Source organism: Scatophagus argus, chromosome 18, assembly GCF_020382885.2.
Source record: "Scatophagus argus isolate fScaArg1 chromosome 18, fScaArg1.pri, whole genome shotgun sequence".
Lineage (NCBI taxonomy): Eukaryota > Metazoa > Chordata > Actinopteri > Scatophagidae > Scatophagus > Scatophagus argus.
In genome coordinates this window covers 14,454,900-14,479,304 of record NC_058510.1, presented here as the reverse complement: position 1 = coordinate 14,479,304, position 24,405 = coordinate 14,454,900, and the positions used below count along the sequence as shown (strand labels likewise).

The window sequence follows — 24,405 nt, the reverse complement described above, 5'->3', positions numbered from 1 at the left end:
TGTATTTACATCTATAACCCATGTCTAGAACATCATCTAAAGGTTAGCGTTCCAGTTTGACTGATGTCATACTGCCACCCATGATACAAATCCCTCATTAACACCTTTTGCTGGACATTCTCTGGCACTAATCTCTAACAGACAGTAAAAACTGACTGTAATTACTTGCAGGTCTGTGGTCATCATGGCCAGCATGTCATTCTTCTCCGGTGGCCAGTGAAATGATTTGTTTACAACTTCTGGGAAATTGTGTAAGATTACTGAACCCAAGGGGTGTGTAGCACCACAATTCAAATACAAAGAGGCACTGACACACACAACACAAGAAAATGTTGCAGCCATATTAAATGCTAAACACCAAACTTTCATTGGGTAGATGTGTGAATCTATAGCTTCCTCATTGACAGTTTGCCTAGCAACCATAACCAGGATCCTCATTTGTAAAACAATTATCAATAAAAAAATAAAAATCAACTTAGATTTATATTCGGATACATGTGTGTCCAAGCCTTTGGTGAACTATGAATATGTGTTTCCTGGTTTCAGTCTCCTCTCCTCCTCTCCTCCTCATCACAGTGACCTCATCCTCCAAAAAAATCAGATATTCTTTTATTTGTCCGTGATTTTTTCTGTCTCTTGTGGATACATGGTGATATTCACCACTGTCATAAGATCAACTAGATTGTATGCATCCGTGCGCGGGTAAGGTTGCAGTATGTAGTGAACAAAAGAACAGGTATTTAATGAAAAGCTAGTAAGTGTAGTTCTTGGTAAAATGGAAATTATCACTGTATTGACATGTATGAGTTCAGTGAATAATTTCCAGTGAGAAACCTACTGTCTTAGAGACAATTGTTCCAAAGATGACTGTTAGAAAGCTTTGCCACATTGTTCAGTGACAGTCACCTGAAGCTCAATATCGGCAAAACCAATGAGCTGGTGGTGAACTGCAGTTGTACGCCTGATAGTGTGAAGGTTCATTGAGAGAAACAAAAAGTTCCAGTGTTCACATGCTTGGACAATAAAGATGATTCTGGTAGAATATGAAGAAGCTACAGATTCTAAAACTTGGATGCTTCACACACATCTTCAACCTGACAGCATACAATCAGCACAGCTTCAAGGTGGACACTGGAGATTAGTGTCACCACTTCAGTATCTGACCAAAATACGCTCACAATCTGCCCTTCTGTTCCTGAGTTATGTTGTTGAATTATGGAAAGAAAACATTTGGACGTCATAAGGAATTTATTTATGTGGCATTGTAACCTTTACTTTTTTATCTTTTGTCCACCAAAATCTAATCATCTTTAAGTCCAAGCGGATTTGTTAAATTTGAAGAATTACCCTCAACGTGTTCAAATGTCGTGTTCACAAGAATGGGATGTACACATATACAGACAAACAACTGGAGAACAGTATAGCTAATGCAGTCACCTCACTCTGCTAGAATCACTGCTAATGAAAAGGCACACAATTCAGTGCCAAAGGCTAGTCTTATGATTAACACTCACTGCTCTGTTACTACTACATTTCTCTTTTGATTATGCACAACTAAATTTCTTCAGAGATCAAGAAGGACGGTAGTGGCCTGGGGGTGGAACTATGAGAAGATATGGTAAGTGATGTTCATGTTTTTGGATACTGCAAGATAATAAAGCTGATTACAAAGTCAGTTTCTGTTGTATCTAGTCAGTTGATTAGCATTACCAAGTTGCTATACAACTTGATATTAGGCACTTACTACTTATGCTTGGTCAGTAAAATGACTTCTAACTTTTTAGGCGATGCAACAGTAAAACGTACTCATAAACTGTCTGTTTCCTTCTTCTGTCTGTGACTCCTGCTGTTTTCTCACTGTTAAAGTTTTGTTTGGTATCAGGCTGGGAGCGGAGGTCATCATTTCCCGTACAGTGCTCCCAGGCCTATAAAGCTCAGCTATTCCCACTTCCACCTGGTGCTAACCCTCCTCAGAGACTTCTCAGTTCTGTTTGGTGTAATTTGGTTTCACCTCTTTTCATTTATGTACCTTACATTCATCAGCCATCATTCTCACACCTATGTCCACCCTACTTGACAAGTGTTGAAGGATTTGGTGACTTCGCACATAAGTTGCTTTATCTTTTCTTTCTTTTATCACACAACATCGCATTTGTTTGGACTGAATAAAACTTTTGTATAAAAACAAGTTTTGATATTATAGAAATTGTTTTGCAGATGGGCAGAACAATGGTGCAGTGGTTAGCACTGTCGCCTCATAGCAAGAGGGTTCCAGGTTTGAATCCCGGTCTGGGCCCTTCTATGTGGAGTTTGCATGTTCTCCCTGTGCCTGCGTGGGTTTTCTCCGGGTACTCCGGCTTCCTCCCACAATACCAAAAACATGCACATTAGGTTAATTGGCTACCCTACATTGCCCCTAGGTGTGAGAGTGTGTGGTTGTTTGTCTTTGTGTGTTGGCCCTGCGATTGACTGGCGACCAGTCCAGGGTGAACCCCGCCTCTCGCCCGTAGTCAGCTGGGATAGGCTCCAGCCCCCCCGCGACCCTGACTGATGAGCGGTATAGAAAATGGATGGATGGATGTTTTGCAGATTTTGTTACCTCTGGACAGGCTAACTAACTCGCTGCAGTCTGTTGTGTTTTATTTGATTCTGGTATTGATTGGTATTTTTCTGGTATTTTCACACAATAGGCAGTCTACTTTGTGCTATCTCTAAAGCTGAAAAATATGTTGCCTGTGGCAATTTTTTTGGTGAGCACAGTAGGTCAATGCACTCTGCAGGAACTAGTGAGATGGTGATTCAGGTTTTATGTGGATTTGTGAAAAATGTGAAAATCATCAAAGCAAAGAGTGGTGTGGGTCTCAAGATATAATTATTATTTTTTTGCTCAAGAAGCCAAACATTGGCTTTGTGATCAGAGGATCAAATTGATCCAATCTGGCAGCTACTGCAGGAGGTGCAAAAGTGAGAAGTTCCCGTGCGAAAAATCATCTTAGTCTGAGGTTTAGCCACGTAATTCCAGATGTTCTCCTCACAGGAAATGTTAGAATGAAGCCCTTCGATAGGTGTCGGATAAAATATCCAGTGAGCCTTTATATATAGGAGAATATACAGCTGTAAGTGAAACAGGCTGCTGCAGTATGAAAGTGTTCACACAATATACAGATCCAAGTCTGGAAGGTGAAACACGGGCTAGAGTCATGTGGGTGGAAATGGGAGTTGATAGGATGAAGGAGAGGTCAGGTCAAAGAGAAGACAGAACAAACAAGAGAGGGGTATGGAATAGCACTTAAATGTACGGAAGGCAGTGTGGTTGGTGAGGAGGTGATGGAGTAGTTGTTGTTTGTGTTCCAGCTTCTGATGGTAAAGTTGAGCGACCTGGATGACTGGAGGAGAGGTGCTGAGTGACAGTCCACACCAACAGGCAGAGGATCATCCTTATCACGCATCAGGAATGTTTTGAATTCCTGGCACTTATACTGACCAGTCTTAACTTCTTCACGTAACACACATACCTTTGTTTGAAAATAATACGACAGTGATTATTAACACATGCACTGATCATCGGATTATTAATGCACAACTGTTAATGAGGGAAAAGTTAGAAGAATTAGGTCATTTCAATTGATGTACATTTTGAAAATATTACAGAGTACAGAGTGCATCTTTGTTTGCTTCAAATAAATTACAAATTGCATCAACAAAATTCCTATGTTTTTTGAAAGAACACCTCAGTGAAATTCCAGTCTTATCAGACCTTGAGCATTTTACGATATTTGCACAGCTGGTTGGGATAAACCAATCCTTCCACCTGCCCAGTCCAGGTGGGGGTCAGGATGTAGTCTTAACCTGTCAGATCTGAACTGATAAGAGGCCTGGATCAGGCTTTTCTCAGTCTCTCTTTGTTTGTTTGCTGTAGCATGTTGGTTTGCATGTGATGTTGCCTCACTTCTCCACCTGACTTTGCACTGGATGCATTATTTGATCAAGTTATGGATATTTGGTACTGCTGTTCCATTATTCTGTGTTGATTCATTACCTTTGTTTCCATGTACCTTTAGCCACTAAATCATCCATGTCTGTCAGCTACTTAAATGCAAATCCTTTGAAAGAGCAATAAACTGTGAATGACTCCCATTGCTGCTTTGAAGACCAGTGATAGGCATGCCAATGCAGAGGCTCTTAAAATAACTCAGCTATCCACTTTTTACAATCAACGAAAGTAAAGTAAATAACAGGTTTGTTTGACCTAATGGGCCAGCTGGCCACCCAAGTACAGTTTAGAGTGATGAATAAGCCCAGTATGAAATATATGAAGTATTTATTTCTTTAACTATTCAGAGGTTTCAGGAGGGTACGACCAACCCAAATCAGTGACAAACCTTGTTTCTCTTTTCCCACTGACCACGTACATGCACATAACCCATCCTGTAGTGTACATGTGTAGTGTGGCTCTTTCAGTCTATACCTGAACCTGAAAGTCATTAATGTCATTGGCTGGTTTGACTGTGATGTTTAAATAACAACCCTACTGAGTTATAGCCATTTATATCATAATGCAGTGGTGTAATAAGCAAAGCACCATTAACTTTTAAAGCTTCGCTTTAAGCAGGCGTGTACAGCCGTGGTCAGAGCTTGGCCACGGTTTTCTAACGTGTTCAATTTATGACCATGGCTAGAATTTGGCAACCAACTGTAGGAAAAAAGTACAACTCATCAACTCTGAGGAAGAAACCGCTTCCAAATTTTTAAAAACAACAACCAAAAAACAAAACGCACTGTTTTCTTAAATTATTTATTACATTTTTAAAGTAAAACAACACACTTTAAAATGGTCCATGTAAGTCCACATCATTTCTGCAGACCATATCAGACCTGACAGTTTATTTCCCCCAAGCACAAACTACTGATACCACAGGAAAACATACATGTGTATTCAATGTATCATTTCACATTTATAAGTGAATTAAATAGTTCTTAATGATAAACATCTCTGCTATAGTATGTGTTTCAGTAATATTTTCAGACCAGGTATCCCTTTAAATCCCGGTTATCAATAATGTTACCAGATATTTTTCATATAAATCATTTACAGTGCAGCTATGGGTGTATACATGAACTAAGGCTTATAACATGTGATATTGCAAAAAAAAAACCCCAAAAACAAACAAACAAAAAAACAACACATGTTGCTTAAGTCTATTCCAAGCAATGACATATACATAGCGTATGAGTCAGTTCAAACATTATTTCCATCAGAGGAACATGGTGGAATTGTTTCATGTCCTACACACACACATTTATAAAGCTATTCAAACACATGAAAAATTTAAGTGAACAATGTTTAAGGCACTTTTTACAAAACAAAATGTCAACGAAACTGAATATACATTCCTCACATCTTAACATACCAGATCCACTGGGGAATGAAGACAGGTTCAGTGATTGAAAAGGCACATTCTGTCTCAAACAAAGTAGTAAAATCCACATCCCAGAAAATATTATGGGTTGCCATTCATCCATAAAGTGCATCACATGACCTTTATGCAGGCCTAATTTGAGAAGATTCAGCATTAGCTGCAGTTATTACACACTTCAAAACTCTGTATCAAAGAGTGAAAACAGCTGTCAGCACACACGACTACATGTGAAACTCCAACTTCCTAAGTGTTATTTGGATCTAAAAATATGGCTTTTGGAGATGATATGTAGGCCTGGTAATAGCAAATGCTAATACAGAGCCAACAAGGTTGAATAGTGTTTATCAGCTGCTTATGTTCTTCCTGAAATGTATGATGGTTCTGCATCTTATTTTCATTGGCCTTGATTCAGTACAACCAAGTCTGTGTTGTCAGAATGAATCAGGCTCATTTCCTACGCAGTCTCAACTGTGGTTTATTAGTCTTTCAGGTCATAAGTTCTTGTTTGTCAAACTAGCACCACTCTGATATATTCAGGGGACAGAATATATCAGACAGAAGCAGGACCCTTAGAAGTGGACATCTTCACATGTCCTTTGCCCTCTCTGGATGCAGTATTTTAGAGAGTTTATGGTCTCTCACGGGACTTGGTTTATAATCCTAATCCTGTATGGCACTAAAGATATGAGGGAATGTTGGATGTAATCTGTGTTTGACTGAAATTTCATGTCTGTCTACAGCCTCGATGAGCAGTACAAAGCAATGACAAGGAAGTGATTGCAAACAAAAGGTTATCCGTCCTCTGTGACACCCACCTGGTCACCTGTGTGTATCGTAAGGTCTTTAGAATAAAGTCTTCTGTAGGTACCAGACAAGATATCCCATGAGCAATTGTATATTGGATAATATACAACAAATATTAACCAGGTTGCTGCAGTATGAAAATGTTCCATTTTAACCCAGTATGCAGTTCTTCAAACTCTATCCAACTCTAAGAGCTGAAGGTGAAACACCGGTTACAGTCAGGATGGTGGAAATGGGAAGACGGAGAGGTCAGGTTGCACAGAGAACAAGACGGAAGGAAGAAAAATTAAACAAGAAACAAAAGAAGGGTATGGAATAGGGCTTGAACATATGGAAGGTGGTGTGGAATGGTATAGGAGGGGGAGATGAAGGGAAAAATGCGAGGACCACTGGTCGTTGTTAGGGATCCAGCTTCTGGTAGTCAAGCTGAGTGACCTGGATGACTGGAGGAGAGGTACCGAGCAATGGCCCACACCAACAGGCAGAGGATCGCACCGGCTGGACCTCACACCTGCCACTAGAGGGAGGGGGGTACAAGCAAACGGAATACATTCAGCTCGAGGCGTGAGAACTGGAGACAACACACAACATAAAGAAAGACAGACTGAGAAGATCCAAGAAGACATCTACAATAGAAGAGGGATGCTAAAGTAGCTCAATCAGCATGCCATCCCTTTGGGAGGAGACATATTGTCTTCAAACTTCACATTATAAGCTTGAAGACAAGAAACCTTTTGCTGTATGTCAACAAACCAGAGGGGGAGAGGTAGGAGCAAGACCTGAAATCCAAAAACCTACGATGCCCACATCGTGAGCACTCATCACCATGTGAAAGAGAGGCAATAAGAGTGTGTGTTAGTCACATGTGACGCAGCAGCGTGGCACAGCCAGAGGGTTCACAGAGCACAGAACACTGAAGTACAATGAATACAAACCACAGTGGGGGACAAATCATTTTCAGGTCAGTCAATTCAGAAAGTGGAAAAAACACTCAACGCTTCACTTGAGTGTGTAACATTTAGCCAGCTTTTGTGTTACTTATTTATTAAATTTTTTTGCCTCTAACCCTCTTCTTACAATAATAAGAACTCTCAAACCTCTGGAGAAAAATACACTTCTTTTAAAGGTTCGTGTCCACTGGGCCACGGTAGCTTAAGGGAATGGGAAGACACATTGTGTAAAAGGAGAGAACATCAATTTTCCTGAATTAGGTGCACTGAAACTGAACCGACCCCAACTTAAAAACATCATGACTGCAAGCTATTACAAGATAGGTCTGGATTTTTCAAGTAAATCTCAATACAATACTGACATGTCATATGTACACGTATCCATATGTGTGGACAGGAGGGATAACAAATCAACTTCACATGTAGCATGTGAGTATTGTGTTAAGCCAGACTTGAATACAATACAAACCTATTCTTTGACACAGATACCATAACAACAGGACACTTCCATTACAGAACAGTATTTAACAGTGGGATGCATGTTACTGAGAAGAAGAAGAAAAGACAAAATGTCACATTGGTTAGCCTGCTGAGTTTTGGATGTGGAGTACCTCACATGTTACGGGGCTCTGTTTTCAGATTGGGGCAGCGCTGCTGTGAAATATAAGGGGGAAAAAAAACACAAGAAGGGAAAACATTTTAAAAAAACAACTGAACAGGTGTGGTGAAAATAACAGTGATGGTTTTCAGATCAGGGATAGGGTCAGAATTTAGTGTAAATAACATCAGAGCATGGACTCTTCCTGCCTGTCAACGGTTTCGGGGTAGCTGTGATGTAAACATGCGGGGGATATTTTCTTGGCACACTTTATGACTACTGTCTTAGTCTTTCTTGTGTCTGTGCAAGATCAGTACTTTGTAATTTAATAAGGTAGCGGGCTGAGGCAGGAAAACCCCACCTTAGCCCCTATCAATCAAGCTTGTTACGCAAGATAATCAATCAGTCACAGTCTTCTTTACCTCAGCTGTGTGTGAGAGAGAGAGAGAGAGAGAGAGAGAGAGAGAGAGAGAGAGAGAGAAATGGACCATCGTATCCCCTTGTTTTACATTTGTAAATGTGATATTAGTACAAAGGCTCCAGGTTTTTCAGTCTGTTCACATTTGCCATGTTGCTGTTAACATAACCTCCTCCATCTGGTTCAAATTAAAAGCTTCCAGTCAGTAATGGGGCATTATCCTTCCACTTCACTGAAAGGATTATAAAGGATTATATGATAGGATAATTCATTAGGAACAGCTTAACACCAAGAAAAACAAGTGCAAAAATAGAATTCATCAAAACACACTTCACACACAGTAAAGTGGTGAGAGTGCTGTGTACGGGATGACAATGTCGAGGTGCTGACGATATGGAAAAAAGTGCATTGTACTGAACTGAGAACTAGAGCTGCATCATTATACTCAGTTGATGGTACGAGCAAAGAATAGAGGAAAATATCTAGTAAAATGCCACGGCTGCATTGATCAAAACAGAATGACTTAAAATGGGCCCGAAATGCCCATCCCTATGTACACCAGAGTGGCGTTTGTTGGTGCATATACTCCTACATCTGATACACCCCTTTGTGTGTGTGTGTGTGTGTGTGTGTGTGTTTGGGGGGGGGATTTTTACCCAGCATCGTCAGGCATGTCCTGATCAGCCTCTGCAGCAGACGACTCCACATCTGCATCTGCACTGCTGTCACTGCCCTGAGCTGACAGACCACACGGAGACTCTGGGCTCACACACTCACCACTGGGACAGTTAGAAGGACAGACAGACACACACACACACACCCAACCAGGTGGTTCTTATTGACTTAAGCACTACATTTAATTCTATTTTAGCAATGGGAACCAAAGCTTTCGATATATGAAATTGGTATGTTTGTTTCTATGTGTGTATGTACATATGCAGGTCTACTGACTTAATATGTTTCTCCAGTAGCAGGATTGCCTGTTCCCTCTCCTCTAGCCTCCGCTTTAGGGAGGCGATCTCCTTCTGCTTCTCTAGCAGCTCCTTCTGGAGACGATAGTTGCTCTCCTCCAGAGTCTCACAGAACGCCTGCCGGGAGGCAGTGACAGAAGAAAGAAGAGCAGAAAATGACGGTACAACCAAAATCGTGGAAGGCAAACTGGGACAACCAACAGAGGAGAAGGCAGGGATAAAATTTCTGATGTGGAAACTTTCAACAAGCAAACCTAAATGCAGACCATATGTTAATCTGAGGCCATATATTAAATCTAGAACTGAGGTGTTTAACACACAGGTCCGAGGTGTCAGCCTCAACAACTTCTAGGCCAATTTGGCTGTTTTTATGGTGGCAGCTACAGGGAGAAAACATGTAACAAGCCTGCTGTAATGAGAGTGAGTGCCTGCTGTCTTCACCAAATGCTCTTGCGTTTCCTCATAAAATGCAGAAGCCATATGTAGGTTTGGAATTGACGTCATACCATACTGTATTCTGCCGAATGTGGACACTTTAGTTTAATGTATCTTCAGAGCAATGTACATACAAGAAGTGCTTCTGAATTGCAGTGTGTGGGGTGTAAAATCTGTGGCATTATTTTACAAGATACATAAAAACAGAAACATGCATAGACACACAAGAAACAGCAATCAATTTTCCCGTCTTGTGAATTGGGACTATGTTTGTTATGATTGCAATCTTATGCAGCTACATTGAAAAACTGTGGTGATGCAAAAGTTTGTGCTATCTTGAGTATAAAGATTTATTTGCATAATACTTAACCATGTTCTCTAAACTTTCTGCTATGGACAAAACAATGGACAAAGTTAATGGATAAATCTTCAATACCCAGCCCTACAGCAATAACAAAAATCCTCTTCACAAGGCCTCAAAGTGACATGGATAGCACAAACACACAGTACATGAGCACTTGCACACTTACTCTGCTCTCCTCCAGACTGTCGAAAGGCCCAGGCGGGTCATCGAGACACAGGAACTCTCTCACTGGCAGGCTGTTAAGGAGAACAAATGATGTGACATCAATGTGTGTGTGTGTGCGTTGCTGTTGAACAGACTGGTGAGCTCATACACAACGAACAAAAAGTATTTTGCTGTCAGTTGTTTGCTGACAGTAATAAACAGGAATAATCAACCATCAGGTGATCACAGTTAGTACACAAAAAAACCCAAAACCACTTAATTTGAATATTAAAAACACGGAATAATCACATCACACACCAGTTGGCAATGTCCTTATGTGCAACCAGGTTTTGTAAAAAGGCCTGCAGTCCTAATTGTCTGTCTTCCAGGAAGTCGCTGTCATAGTTGTCTTTGAACCACCGCTTAGGAGGCAGCGATAGGCGGAAACCTGGGAACATTTCTCTCAGCTACAACACACACACACACACACACACACACACACACACACACAGAGTAAGGAATAAATGTCACATAATCTCTCTGCAATACAGTGGCAGTAAAAGAATACTCAGTGATCAAAGCACACAAAAAATAAAATAAAATAAAGCAAAACAGCAATGCCTCCTAAACCACAGATCTTGTCAGCAATTCTGCATCACTGCACACGAGGAAGCATGCATCGTCTCATGTACAAGAGGCAAGCTAGCTAATGTTACGGCTCACCGGTGGACACCTTTAATGTTTACATCCTGCCCTGTCACAAGCACAAGCCTTTCGGTCCATGCGTAGACACACACTTCCTTCTGCGCAGTGACACGTGTAGTGCTGCAGAAAGAAAATAGTTCTGCTCACAGCGAGGTCTGAGGATTATCTTGAGAAATCGCTACAGCTAATATCTGTAAAACTGTGCAACTCACACCAAGCACCAAGCAAACAACAATATAGATAAGAGGGAAAATGTGATATTTTTTTATTCTGGGATGAACTCTCCTTTTAAAGACAATTTGTTATTGACATGCATGGAGATAACACAGAGACAAAGTTATACTGAAAAATGAAAGCAAAATCATGGAGTAAGTCCTTCACTAAACCATCTTTTCAGTGTTTCAAAAATAGTTTCGCATTTGGTACATTTGTTTGTGAAAACAAGACTATACTACGAGAATTCAAACAATATGTTACCAGAAGGCATGAGGCAAGCTGAATTTCTTTTAAAAATCTGCATGTGCGCACCAGTGCGTTCATAGTCTCTATGAACTTTGAACGCACAACGAAGCGCACTGTGCTGGTGCCATACTGCTGTTGAGCAGAACCTCAGTGAGGCATTTTTAACATCATTTTAGATATGTTTTTTAATTTTGTTTTTGCACCTCATTCCGAGATATGACTGACAGGAAGAACTGTGCCTACATGCAACTTTGCTGGAAACTTATGAAATTTCACCCTGATCTCCAGCATAGCTGCGCAGTGGGTAGGTGGAATGATTGACATGAAAACTTAATTGCATGAGGTATACAATAAGTAGAATGCAGTGGGTATTTGGCCACACTTAGACACCATAATGGTTTAGAACATACCAAGCATACAAATAGACAGCAGAGAAGTGGGTTGTGTTGCAGGAATGCTCTGGCATGTCTTTACAGATGTGAAATTCTTTTTGTGAAAACTGGTCACTTTACTATTGAATTAAATAAACTAACTCTATCCAAAAAGACCAATTGCTGCCCTTTATCAAGAACTAGGACTGCCCACTTTCTCTGTACTGTAGGTAGTCACTATAAGTTAAAACTAATGGTTTGTGCATCTCAAGAGGAATAACTAAAAAATGCCCAATACCTTTGTGACATAAGCCTCCTAACCTGCTGTGTGTGTTTTTGATGTCAGTCTACCGTTGACTGTTCTGCAATGACTGCCTCTGCAGGAACCTTCAAAGTTAATCATGCTGCACCGCTGCTTTTACTTATCATGGGAACATACAAGATGTGCTAAGTAATTTACTAAACCTTCAAAACAGATGTAAGCAGTCAGCTTTGGGGCAAACTGCACTGATAACAGGCCCTGATGTTGATTTGCTCAGCAGGAGGTGAGTTGGTGTGTGTGTGTGTGTGTGTGTGTAAGTATATACACTAACTTGTTTTTACACTTTGTAGCCTGTGCACTGTGCATAATCTTGAGTGGAATAATGTTGGCTGAGGCCCAAACTACTACATAAATAGTACTTGGCGCCAGCCACCCTGTGTGGAGACAGCACTGCATATTGAAAACCTGATCATGTGTGAGCAGAAAAGGTATCTATACTGCTGTTTATCATAATGTGTTTAAGCTCTCTTTAACTGCAATAATATTTACACACAGGAATATCATCCAAATGTTTGTGAAAAAATGCACCTGAGGTGAAACATTTCCATCCAGTTCGATGGATGACCTATGAGACCTGTACAGTTACATTACAAGCATGGCAAAAGACCATCAGCACAGTGTGATGATTTCAGCTGCCTCTGTGGAAACTCCACAGGAATCTAGGACGGGATAACCACCCCCCCTGCTGTCCTCTCTCTTTATGTTGAATGCAGGGTGCTCATATTTTCTGTGTTTCCATTCTTGTTGTGAATTGAAGTAACAGGCTTAATTAATAATTTGCAGGCCTACAGCAGGTGCCAACGGGTCATTTATAAGCCCCATGTCAAACCTGTACAGCTAGGAAATTAAACATGTTAAAATAAAGCTTGTGAACATCCAAGCTTAGTGGAAAGTCTGTTTGAACGTTTTTAGCCTGCAAATGTCTCTTCACATTTAAACTCCTCACATTAAATTCTATCACTGCAGAGCCGGGGGCTTTACTCTATTTGGTGGTAAGACAAGCAGCTACATCCCTGTCCACTCAGTGGTGAATTGTCGGTGTTTAAGATCTACTTTTTGTTGTTTGAAGTTTTGAGAAGGGACATCTTGTATGGCTGTTATCACCACATTTAGGTTGATAAAGGTCTGATTTGGTCCACAGGCTGCCAGTTGAATAGGTCTGGCCCACAGAGGTCGTTGATTGTTGCGTCTTTACAGCTTTTTAACAATCACCTATTTTTGTTGTAGGTTCTTTCGCCTCATACAGTATCATCACATGGCTCTAGTTTCCCTTCTGTAATCTGTGACCAAACCGTTGCAACCAAAACCATGAGTACCCCGTCGGCTATGGCCTGTTGGTTATTTGGGAACAGAGGGCTTCTTTGTATAGCTCTAATCTCTTCCGCAGTGTGTTCAAAAAAAACAAAGGAAAGCATACTGAAAGAAACAAGTTGATAGTCATAAACAGCATCTGTAAACACGGACAGATGTGAAATAAAGCTTCAGATAGGCCCATATTTTCAACAGCATTTGCACACGTGTGCACAGACAACACACCCAAACACACCTTGTCGTTGAGCCTGGAGAAATCTGTGTATCTTCTAAAAACAACCCAGCTCTCATCTGGAGTCTTCTTGACCAGGACCTTAAATACCTGCAGCGAAGACAACAGACGAAATCTTAAACCTTAAACCTCTAAATAATAACTATATGTATGTTGAGCAAATGTTGCCATTAGACTTTTAATCTCTAGAATGCATCTTAGTGTATACTTAGCCTCAGTGAGCATGTTTATTCCCTTTGTAAAAGTGTTTTCATGTCACTATACCACAGGGAAACTGATAAATAGGTTAAAATGCTGCCGACCTGCATGTCAATATAGGGTAAATAATGTAGGATTTAAACTTTAATCAGAGCACTTAGCTGGAGACTTGTGCCACATATTCTACACAAGTTTCAAAAGGTTGTCATGGTGTCACATAATCTGATTTTCTGGCTTCATACCGTGAACTTGGCCCTCTCCTCCATGACTTCATATCCCAACACAGTAGGAGTAATAGGCCTTTCCTCGCCTTGCTGGCTCCCAACAGGGTCCGATATGGAGCGGGGGCAGCTGGAATACACTACAGAGGGTTCCAGAGGCCCGTTCACCCTTGCCTGTGTCACAGGGCTCTGGATGGGTGGTGGGGTTCTGCTCCGGCTGCCTCTGTCCATGCGAGATTGACGCTGGGAACTTAATCCTCCACATCTGCCTCCGTGGTCCTCCTCAGCCACCCTTGTGACAGAAGAAGAGGACGAGCTGCTGGAGACGCTGCCTAGCGATGAAGCTCGTTGTGGCCGTCTGAGCTTGCTGCTACCTCCTGACAATGTTCTGTCCATGGGCACAGGAACAGGCACAAAAGGTGATGCCATCTTCCTGAGCTGCTTGCACCCGTCCCGCCACTGCAGTAGTCAGCACAGATCTTCACACCTGCCTTACTTCAGAGGTGCTGTGTGATGATAAAAAGAAGGCGTAATGCACACCCCAAGAGACTGATGAAGTCACTCTGTACAGGAAAACACAAGAATAATCATGATTGAATGATCATTTTATTTACCATTTTAAAAAAAAGGCTTTAAGCTTGTCTGAGTAGACCGCAAAAAACGGGGATCTTCAAAATTCCCTTACTTTCAAACCAGTAGAGCAGAATTTATCAGGAAAACGCCTGAGAAGAGGGTAGCAGACCCTGACGGCGGATGAATTATTCACATGGGCCACATGTCATTCATAATTTATGGATTTGTGAATTGTGTGTCAAATTCATGAAGGAAAAAAGGCATTAAAGATCAGTAGATAGTTTGTGCGTCATATCATCTTGCCAACTGATGAGCTTGTCTCCACCGGTTCTAACGTAAATGTGAGCCGTCTCTTGCTGCTTTGGTTCAGTATAAATGCAGAGGTACCTGGATGGTGGTTTTCATGAATGACAAGCTCAAATCGATTTCTGTTCAGACTGAGAGATTGACAGCAAATGCGTTCACATTAATTCAGCAATAGTGGAGCCAGAGGTACAGAGTCAGCCCTGTACCTCTGTATGACTCCAAATGACATCCCTAAAACAACCCAGTAATACCTTTTATAAGGAGCACACAAAATTATATAATAGGAATCATTTCATGTTCATCCTGCTCACTCACTCTTATCTGACTCGTACAGCTATTTTAGGTGCGTTTGAGAAACATGACGAAAGTGCTGGGACAGGAGCCAACAAGACGCCTTCTGCTAAATATCCTCTGTACTTTCTAGTCTGTGTGTTTAAGTCAAGTGATCAATGCCGTGCCTAGCGTTTGGTTGGCAGTTAGCAAGTGACGTTAACGAACGAACTGCACTCACAACGTGTGGCAATGGATGCAGTGTTACCCTGCTTTCCATTCATGCACAGTTTGTTGCTACAATGGTTGTGAATTGAAAGTATACGTCAGGTAACATAGTAAACACTGTATAGGAAGTAACTACCAAGCACACCAGTTAGGAAAAACGTTATTCCAGAATCAATGCACCACACCAGTTAACCTTAGCAAGGTTAGTTACTATTGTTACTATTCACAACAGTGCAAACAAAGTAATCTAACTGGAAATTCATTTAAATAAAAGATGCTTATAATAATAGATTCGAGCCGAATCAAGTAGTAGTTCCTAATAGTTAGTTAAAGACCTTCTTCTATTTTATTTTAGGTATTTTGCCAAGAATATACCCGGAAATCGCTTAACCAACATGTTTTTGAACAGCGGTTGGCGTGTCCTATATTTCACTGAAAGACCATGGGATACAAGGCTATCATATTTCCTTCACGTTAGCTAGTAAGCTACGACGGGCAGCCTACGTGGACAAAGCTACCGTGACGCAGGATGACAAGGACTTTCACTTACCGTGGAACGCCAGTTATCGTTCCCTTTCAGAAAATATTTTTCTTATACACATAAAGGCCGATAGCTGATTGTCCTGTTGCTATTTATCCACTGCGCTGTCTCCTCCCTTGTCCTGTTCATGTTAGCTCGTTCCGCTTGAATTCAGACGACAACTGCAATGTCTCAAATTAACCAGGTGGGGGCGCTGTCACATTATGATATTGTATCTGCACTGTGAGTCAGCAAGCAGCAAAAAAAGTAGGGGTGGTGGTTGTCAGTACGTCCCATGGCTGGTCAGCAAATGCTCACACTGCATAAAATACAGTCTGTTAAACCTGAAAATGTTAATAACTGAGGTCTTTCCTGCTGATACCCAAGTCAAATACAAGGCATTGATGCATCTTTAGGTTGAAAAATGCAAACACCACAGCCACAAATTCTCTGCAATATTTTTTTGAAAGATGAGCACTTCATTTTTGAGACTTACAGTTTAATTAGCTGTGACTAAAAGCTAGAACCATTCCGTGCTACAGCAGTAACACAGCCTTGCAATGTGTACCTAGTGAGGAAAAATAGGTGTGGGAGTTGTCAAAATGATTGCTTCATTATTTTATTTACTTTATAGTTATTTTGTTTTATTGCCTGAATACACTGCAAACATGGCCACTTGCTTTGGATGAGTTCTGGCTTGTTCATTAAGGGTGACTTTGTTCCCAACCGTTGAGACATGTGACGCTGATAGTGCAACAGTTACCTTTCCGCCAGAAGTGATGTGGGAAACCTCTTATTATCTATAGGAGTGGGAGTAAAGGATTGCGCAGTGAAAGTTTTCCAACAGAATTTTACTTGTAAGTGAGTCAGACTATGTAGGCTTACACAATAGTGTAATCCTGCCCAAGAGCCACCACTAATGCTGAGGAAAACATCTGTGTACAAATGTGTGTGTACTTGAATACCTTTGTGTGTATGTGTGATTCAGTGATTCAGCAAGGGGCTTTAGAGTCTCTTGTAAAAAAAAAACCACACACACACACACACACACACACGCACGCACGCACACACACACACACACAGACAATGCCAACCTTAACAGTTATCCCAATGATACAAGGACCAACCGTTCACACCCCTAGGTCCTGTGCTTCACTGAGGCACAGCAGCCAGAGCAGGCGGGGGCGCAGATATCATCCATGGAGTCACCGATGCTGTCACAAATGCAGACGCGGATGCAGATGCAGATGCAGATGCAGCAGTCCAGCAGACTGCCACAGTATCTGCTCAAGGTGCTGAAAAAGCCAAAATCAAAGAAAATGATTAGGCTTGGTGGTTTCATCTGGTGATCTTAATTTCCTGCTCCTTTGCTTGCTAATTTCCAAAATCATGGATGTCATATTCCCAGGAATTTGGGAATATGAAGTGTGTGTAGCATGATGTGGCTAAACAAGAAGATTTATGCAGCAGATGAAATATTCATCATAATAGTGGGCAACTGTGTGTGTAAATCAAGTATAAAAATGGTGGTTTTGGTGTGTTTTTGCCTTTTTTCCATATGCTTTCACAAGGTGCTGGAAGTCTCATAACGAAAAATTAAACTTCTGAAAACAGACATCCGTCCATTCATCTTTTCTCCTTCACTTTATTCTATTCACAGTTGATGTGGGGTGCTTTTGATTCACAGACTCTTTTGAGGCACACCCTTTGGCACAAGTCATGTACCAAAACCATGACAAATGTAGGTGTGTCATTCACTGATGGGTGTGATCTCTTGACATTTTCTCAAGCTTCAGCTAAATTCACTTGAACTTGGGTGTGCCAGAGAATAAAATAACAAGAAACAAGTCTTCCTGACACAGAATCGCTTTGAACCGCTTGGTGTCGACCCCAAGAAGAAGAGCATCTGACAGTAAGTATTCCTTTTTGTCATTTGACTTTGATGATAGGATTGATGGCAAAAGATAACGGACACACTCTTTTCACCTGCTTTCCAAAGAAATGATGAGCATTGTGAATGATTTGTTTTGGAAGGGAAAAGAGTTGTCGGAGGACACTGCTAAGTTGCCCTATAAAACGCAAGTGAAGAACAGTATTCTAAAGGTTTGTACAAGCTACTTAAATTTTAAAGCTTAATATTTCATAGTTCACAAATTAAAACAAGAGACACAAGACGTGGGTTTCATTCTACTTCACTGAAACACTCAAATGGTCCTTGAGCATCCTTACAAAAAGTATAAGAATGCAGAAGGAAAACTCTCACTTCTGTTCTCACATTCACGCGTGGTTGAAAAAGAGTCTGATGCCTGATAGTTTTAACTTTTTTAAAGCTATATGTCTTACATAGTCAGGGAATCTTGTCCAAATGGGAGATAAAAGAGTATATAGTTTATAATGTGAGAAATGGGGCGGCACGGTGGTGCAGTGGTTAGCACTGTCGCCTCATAGCAAGAGGGTTCCAGGTTCGAATCCCGGTCTGGGCCCTTCTATGTGGAGTTTGCATGTTCTCCTTGTGCCTGCGTGGGTTTTCTCCGGGTACTCCGGCTTCCTCCCACAATACCAAAAACATGCTCATTAGGTTAATTGGCTACTCTAAATTGCCCCTAGGTGTGACTGTGAGAGTGTGTGGTTGTTTGTCTTTGTGTGTTGGCCCTGCGATTGACTGGCGACCAGTCCAGGGTGTACCCCGCCTCTTGCCCGTAGTCAGCTGGGATAGGCTCCAGCTCCCCCGCGACCCTGACGGATAAGCGGTATAGAAAATGGATGGATGGATGTGAGAAATGCTCTGTTATCTTTTCTTTGTATCAGGCAAAATGGCATCACCAACCCATCTGTCAAAGGCCAACACCTCCTTCTGTCTGGATTTATTTAAAAAGCTGAGCGATGAAGACAAGACCGGGAACATCTTCTTCTCCCCCTTTAGCATCTCTTCAGCCCTGGCTATGGTGATGTTAGGGGCGAGAGGCAACACAGCTGCACAGATGTCAGAGGTACAACACACGAACACACATATGCACAGTGTGAAACTGAAGTGTGCAAAGGTTACAGTTCTCATGTTAATGCACCCATTTGGATCAAAGTGTTTATGAAAGCACACACTCATATGTCCTTGCAAGTCATCTGGTTCATCACGATGATGGAATTTCGGCACCATATTATTTCAACAGCAGAAAAAGGGAAAGGCGTGGTTTCAGGTTTTTGTTGCAGAGTGAGGTGTGGCAGGATTAAATTCCTGCACTTGCGGTCATTAGTCATTCTGCCTCCCACCATCATTAAAAATGGTGGTAACCTGTTCTGTTCTGAATTATAGGAAGTGGAGAAAGCCACAATGGCAGCAATAAGGTTCTGTCCTGAGTGAGTCTCAGTGATGGAAAGTATTTAAGTATGTTTCAATTCAATTCAGTTTATTTGTATAGCGCCAATCCACAACAAAGGTTATCTCATTTTCCAATTAGAGCAGGTCTAGACCAAACGCTTTAATTAAATTGTACTATAGAGAACCCAACATTCCCCCTTGAGCAAGCACTTGGCGACAGTGGCGAGGAAAAAGTGCCTTTTAGAAGGCAGAAACCTCGGAGCAGACCCCGGCTCAAGATGGGTGGCCATCTGCCTTGACCGGTTGGGTTGAGAGAGAGAGAGAGAGAGAGAGAGAGAGAGCAGGAGAGAGGGATAAAGATAGACAGACAAGGAGGGTGGGGCGTGAGAAAAGAACCTCTTGTAAACACACACACACAATGCTAATCTTAACAGTGATCCCAATGATACAAGGACCAACCGTTTACACCCCCAGGTCCTGTGCTTCACTGAGGCACAGCAGCCAGAGCAGACGGGGGCGCAGACATCATCCATGGAGTCACCGATGCTGTCACAAATGCAGACGCGGACGCAGATGCGGATGCAGATACAGCAGTCCAGCAGACTGCCACAGTATCTGCTCAAGGTGCTGAAAAAGCCAAAATCAAAGCAAATGATTAATGATTAGGCTTGGTGGTTTCCTCTGGTGAGGAAATCGAACTATTTCACACTTGATTTCCCACTTCTTTGCTTGCTAATTTCCAAAACCTTGGATTTCATATTCCCAAGAATTTAGGAATATGAAGTGTGTGTAGCCTGAAGTGGCTGAACAAGAAGATTTATGCAGCAGATGGAATATTCATCATAATAGTGGGCAATTGCGTGTGTAAATCAAGTATAAAATTGCTTCCCTTTGGGTTATTTTCTATTGATTTTAATAATGTGACGGTTTTGGTTTTGGTGTGTTTTTGCCTTTTTTTCCATATTCTTCCACAAGGTGCTGGGAGTCTCAAAATGAAAAACTAAACTTCTGAAAACATCAGGACTGTGGGAGGTTTTGCCAGAGATCACACTAATTATATTAAATGTTGAAAAACAGTAACACCAAAATCATCTATTTTAGGTCATTATTGCTGGGCAGCATTCCATGCTAGCTCATTAGCATATAGAAACTGAGTAACATGACTGTAAGAGGAGGACAGAAGCATAATGCAAAAAACAAGCAAGCAAAAAAAAAAGTCACAAAAATGATATTTTTGTTCTGCATTATTGAGTATATGTTTATGAAATAACAATTTAAGTAGCTACAAGGATTCAGTGCTTGCTTTAACTATAACAAAACTACAGCATAGAGCACCAGGGTTAGTGATGATTTTGGTGTCTGTTCTCATCATTTCACAGGTAAGCTTATCGCAGTGCCAGTGATACATATTACCAGCGTAATACAAAGTTGTCCCTCATCTGTCACTGGCTCAGTGTGTCTTTGTAACACACAGGTCTTCTCTGGCTGTTTGCAGTGCCTGAACCCCCAGAGTGGTCAAGATGATGTCCACGCCAGCTTTGCCCAACTGCTGAGTGAGCTCAACAAGACAGATGCTCCCTATGCCCTCAGCCTTGCCAACAGGCTGTATGGGGAGCAGTCCTATCAGTTTGTTGAGGTGTGTGTGTGTGTGTGTGTGTAAGTGTGTGGATCTCAGTATGAGTTTATTAATTGGTAAGTGAGTGAAATGCTGTCTTGTAATTTAGTGGGTAAATGGCCTGAAACTTGTAAATGTGTCTTATTCTCAGTTACATTTACCTTTAAAAAATTGTATTTAAGATCAAAATCTAAACTACCATTTATCACCATTAATCCAAGTTGTGCTCTGCAGTTGCAGTAAGAAAAACATTGCTCTACCAGCTAACTCCAACTCTCAGACAATCTTACTGAATGAGCGCGTTCAGCTTTCCGCTTATGTTGCCTGTATTTCAAAATAAGAGAGCGCTGTTCTTCTATTGGTTAATCTGAGTGTTTAGTTGTGGTGTGGGTATTAAAATGTGCTATTTATGATTCCAGGAGTTCTTAGCGGAAACCAGAAAGAACTACAACGCTGAACTGGAGACTGTGGACTTCAAAACCAGCACAGAGGCAGCCAGGATCCACATCAATGGCTGGGTGGAGGAGAAGACGCAAGGTAGATCTCATATTAACATCCACCCCATTCATCTGTAGATTACATAGATTGGGAACCAAATCCGTGGCCTGTAGCAAAGCTTCTTGGATGAAAACATTGCTAGATCCATCCTGCTGATGACGATCATGGCTTTGCTCATTGCTGTTCACCAGGTAAAATCAAGGACTTGCTGGTCCGGGGCGTGTTAACTGACATGACCAGGCTGGTATTGGTCAATGCCATTTACTTCAAAGGCAACTGGCGCAAGAAGTTCGAGGAGGAATTTACTACTGATGCTCAGTTTAGAATAAACAAGGTAATATTGTACAGACAGCACTGGATGGAGAATCACTGAGGAGCAAAAGCAACATTCTGGGTTTTATGATATGATTTTGCATGGTAGTACACAGTTTACATGAAGTCTGTAATGCTGTAGCAGGCACGCTGATGGCAGACCATTACAAAGCTGTGTTGATTGAGCTTGATGGAAATTTACAGCTTAACAGTTATACTTGTCATTATGTTGAACAATGTCATTTAACATGCTGCTGCTTACAGTATTAGCCAAAAATGCACAAAAGTGCTTCTTCTCTTAACTTTTGTCTTTAGAATGACACTAAGCCAGTGAAGATGATGCGGCAGAAAAGTAAATTCAACTTCACCTTCATTCCTGAGGCAAGCTGTAAGGTAATGTTCCTGTTTGTCAACACTAAGCTTTTGTCTATATTTGTCAGTCATGTTGTTTGATATTTGAATATTTTGTGAATAGATTTCAATTGAATATGGTAGACAAAAAACAAGAGATCCCGTTTTGGTGATGATTGGAACTATCAGATCTTAAGATAATCTACATATCCACAATTACTAAATGAATAGAGGCCCAAGTAACTATTCATTTTTCAGGATGAAGAAGTCTGAATAACTTTAAATGAAATGAAGTTAAAAACAGAATGTTTCTGGATAGATCCTTGAAATGCCATATGATGGGGAGGACCTCAGCATGCTTATCTTCCTGCCCACTGCCATAGAGGACAACACCACAGGCTTGGAGAAGGTAGGACACACGTACATACATAATACATTAAATAAATGCACATTAATAAAGAGACAGACTAATAATTGAGATTGTATCCACATTAGCTGGAGAAGGAGCTGACCTATGAGAAATTCTTGGAGTGGACTCGTCCAGACCTGGTGGGTCCAGCTGTGGTTGAGGTGATGCTGCCTCGATTCAAGATGGAAGAGAAGTATGACTTGAATGATGTCCTGATCAGCATGGGGATGGTGGATGCCTTTGACATGACAATGAGTGACTTCTCTGGTGAGACAAATGGCTAGCATGATAAAAACATGACAGCAGTTATGCAAAAAAGAAGTAGTCTGCATTGCTATTATAAGTTTGTATGGAAAAGCAACAGACTTTCTCTCCTCTACTCACAGGCATGTCTCCTGCCAACGACCTGTTTCTGTCAAAAGTCGTCCACAAAGCTTTTGTGGAGGTCAATGAGGAGGGAACTGAGGCTGCTGGTGCCACTGGTGCCGTCGTTAATGAGCGCTATTCAATGATTTCTGACACCTTCACTGCAGACCACCCGTTCCTGTTCTTTATTCGACATAACGCCAGCGCAAGCATTCTCTTTGCCGGCCGATACTGCTCCCCTGAGTGAGCACCACCGTATGGCCTGCATGACATGGACAGGTTGTGAGAGAGTGGACCCCTGTGCACAGTCATGTAAAAGGGCCCCCATCCATGAGACCCACTCTGTAGTTGTTTTGTTTTTGTTATTATGTATGGTTGGCAAGTATTCTCTGACCACTTGGCCCCTGGGACCAGTAGGCCCATTCATCAGTAATCTGTAGATGCCTGTTTTTCCAGGCCTGCATTCATACAAGAGCAGGGTTTTACATGAAACAGAAACCATGGTGCTAGATTAAAATTTTGTTTGCAGCTCGGTTGAAACCTTTTGCTTCTTTTGCTTGTCTTTGCTTTGCTAAAGTGATCCTATCTTTATACATTCGCTATCAATTTCACTATTGGCAAAATAGCCATACATATTGTATTGCTTTCTCAATCATGTATGTCCACTGTCTGTATTCACTCCACTTTCTTCTCATGGGCACCGTGCCCACTCCCACACTCTTTATCATTGAGCCATGTCCTATCCACACTCACATTCCATCCATAATCTCATGTACTCATCGATTAAGTGTTGCAATTGTTACCCTACTTTTTTTCTTGTTTGTCTTTGCTCTCAATCCTACATTTGAATTTCAGACTTCCCAATAGTCGTATTAAAATTTGTTTTCCTGTAACTGGATATAAAATGGGCCATCCCAGTGTCTCACAATGGAGTTAAGACAGAAGAGTTTTATCTGTGGAGATTCTCAGTCATCCAGGTCATATTCACGCAAAGAGTTAAAGCAAGGCGTCTGGACAGTGTAGATAGGCTTGAAGACGTTTCACTGCTAATCCATCAGCTTCATCAGTTGATGAAGCCGCTGATGACGTTTATATTATGGTTTGACATCTGCCATTGAATGCAGACTGTTTCCTTTGCCTTAGTAAACAGAATAAACACTGTGGCATGAATTGGTGTGTGTCATATTGGTGTTTCATCTCCTAAATCCTTATTTTACGGACCTAACAGGCAGGTGATATATACCTGCAGATGGTCTTCCTCTTCCTTTGAGCTACAGCTCTGGCATTTCTTTGTTTCGCGCAACTGTAAAAAATATTAAAATGGTGGAATCTCATTCATAAAGCAAAGAAAAATTCATGATCCGATGAGACCTGGTCAGTTAAAGTTAAAACTGCATTAAATGATTTAGGACAGGGAATCCAAATAAACTCTCAGCTTAAAGCATAGCATAAGTAAAGCAACACTGGCTTAGTTAGAGACTATTTTTATGCTACCTAATGTGGACATTTAATGTGGAAAATTTTATCTCTGGTTTGATCCACCAGCTCTTATTACAGATACTCTATCTGGTTTTGAGTTCTTCATCTGTTTGTTCTCTTCAGAAAGACAAAATGCCAGTGAAGATGATGAAACAGAAAAATAACTTTCCTTTTGCCTTCATTCCTGAAGCCAACTTAGAGGTAATTCAGCATCTAATAAGCATAAAATTATTTTT

General features: G+C 41.3%; 2 protein-coding genes across 11 annotated transcripts; one reads left to right on the top strand and one right to left on the bottom strand.

Annotated features, from left to right (window-relative positions):
- Window positions 1-4,776: 4,776 nt before the first annotated feature.
- On the bottom strand, window positions 4,777-16,019 carry snx16 (sorting nexin 16). 8 transcript variants are annotated; one of them, XM_046370611.1, is made up of 9 exons: window positions 15,854-16,019; window positions 13,948-14,489; window positions 13,511-13,597; window positions 10,423-10,571; window positions 10,127-10,196; window positions 9,142-9,278; window positions 8,847-8,969; window positions 7,791-7,828; window positions 6,604-6,741 (listed from the first exon to the last, which is right to left on the bottom strand). In XM_046370611.1, exons 2-8 carry the CDS (start codon window positions 14,353-14,355, stop codon window positions 7,810-7,812), a joined length of 993 nt encoding a protein of 330 aa, XP_046226567.1. In that variant the 5' UTR covers window positions 14,356-14,489; window positions 15,854-16,019; the 3' UTR covers window positions 6,604-6,741; window positions 7,791-7,809. The 8 variants fall into 8 exon arrangements, with proteins under 8 accessions (XP_046226568.1, XP_046226564.1, XP_046226565.1 ...); XM_046370614.1 differs by having other exon boundaries at window positions 7,791-7,825; XM_046370610.1 differs by having other exon boundaries at window positions 6,605-6,741; window positions 7,786-7,828.
- A 988-nt stretch (window positions 16,020-17,007) lies between these two features.
- LOC124049243 (leukocyte elastase inhibitor-like) lies at window positions 17,008-23,860 on the top strand. 3 transcript variants are annotated; one of them, XM_046370601.1, is made up of 10 exons: window positions 17,601-17,735; window positions 18,632-18,813; window positions 19,614-19,763; window positions 20,635-20,775; window positions 21,174-21,291; window positions 21,444-21,586; window positions 21,880-21,957; window positions 22,235-22,324; window positions 22,411-22,591; window positions 22,711-23,860. In XM_046370601.1, the coding sequence occupies exons 2-10, from the start codon at window positions 18,637-18,639 to the stop codon at window positions 22,935-22,937; spliced, it is 1,305 nt and encodes a 434-aa protein (XP_046226557.1). In that variant the 5' UTR covers window positions 17,601-17,735; window positions 18,632-18,636; the 3' UTR covers window positions 22,938-23,860. The 3 variants fall into 3 exon arrangements, with proteins under 3 accessions (XP_046226558.1, XP_046226557.1, XP_046226556.1); XM_046370600.1 differs by having other exon boundaries at window positions 20,614-20,775; XM_046370602.1 differs by lacking the exons at window positions 17,601-17,735; window positions 18,632-18,813; window positions 19,614-19,763 and adding an exon at window positions 17,008-17,115.
- The last annotated feature ends 545 nt before the right edge of the window (window positions 23,861-24,405 follow it).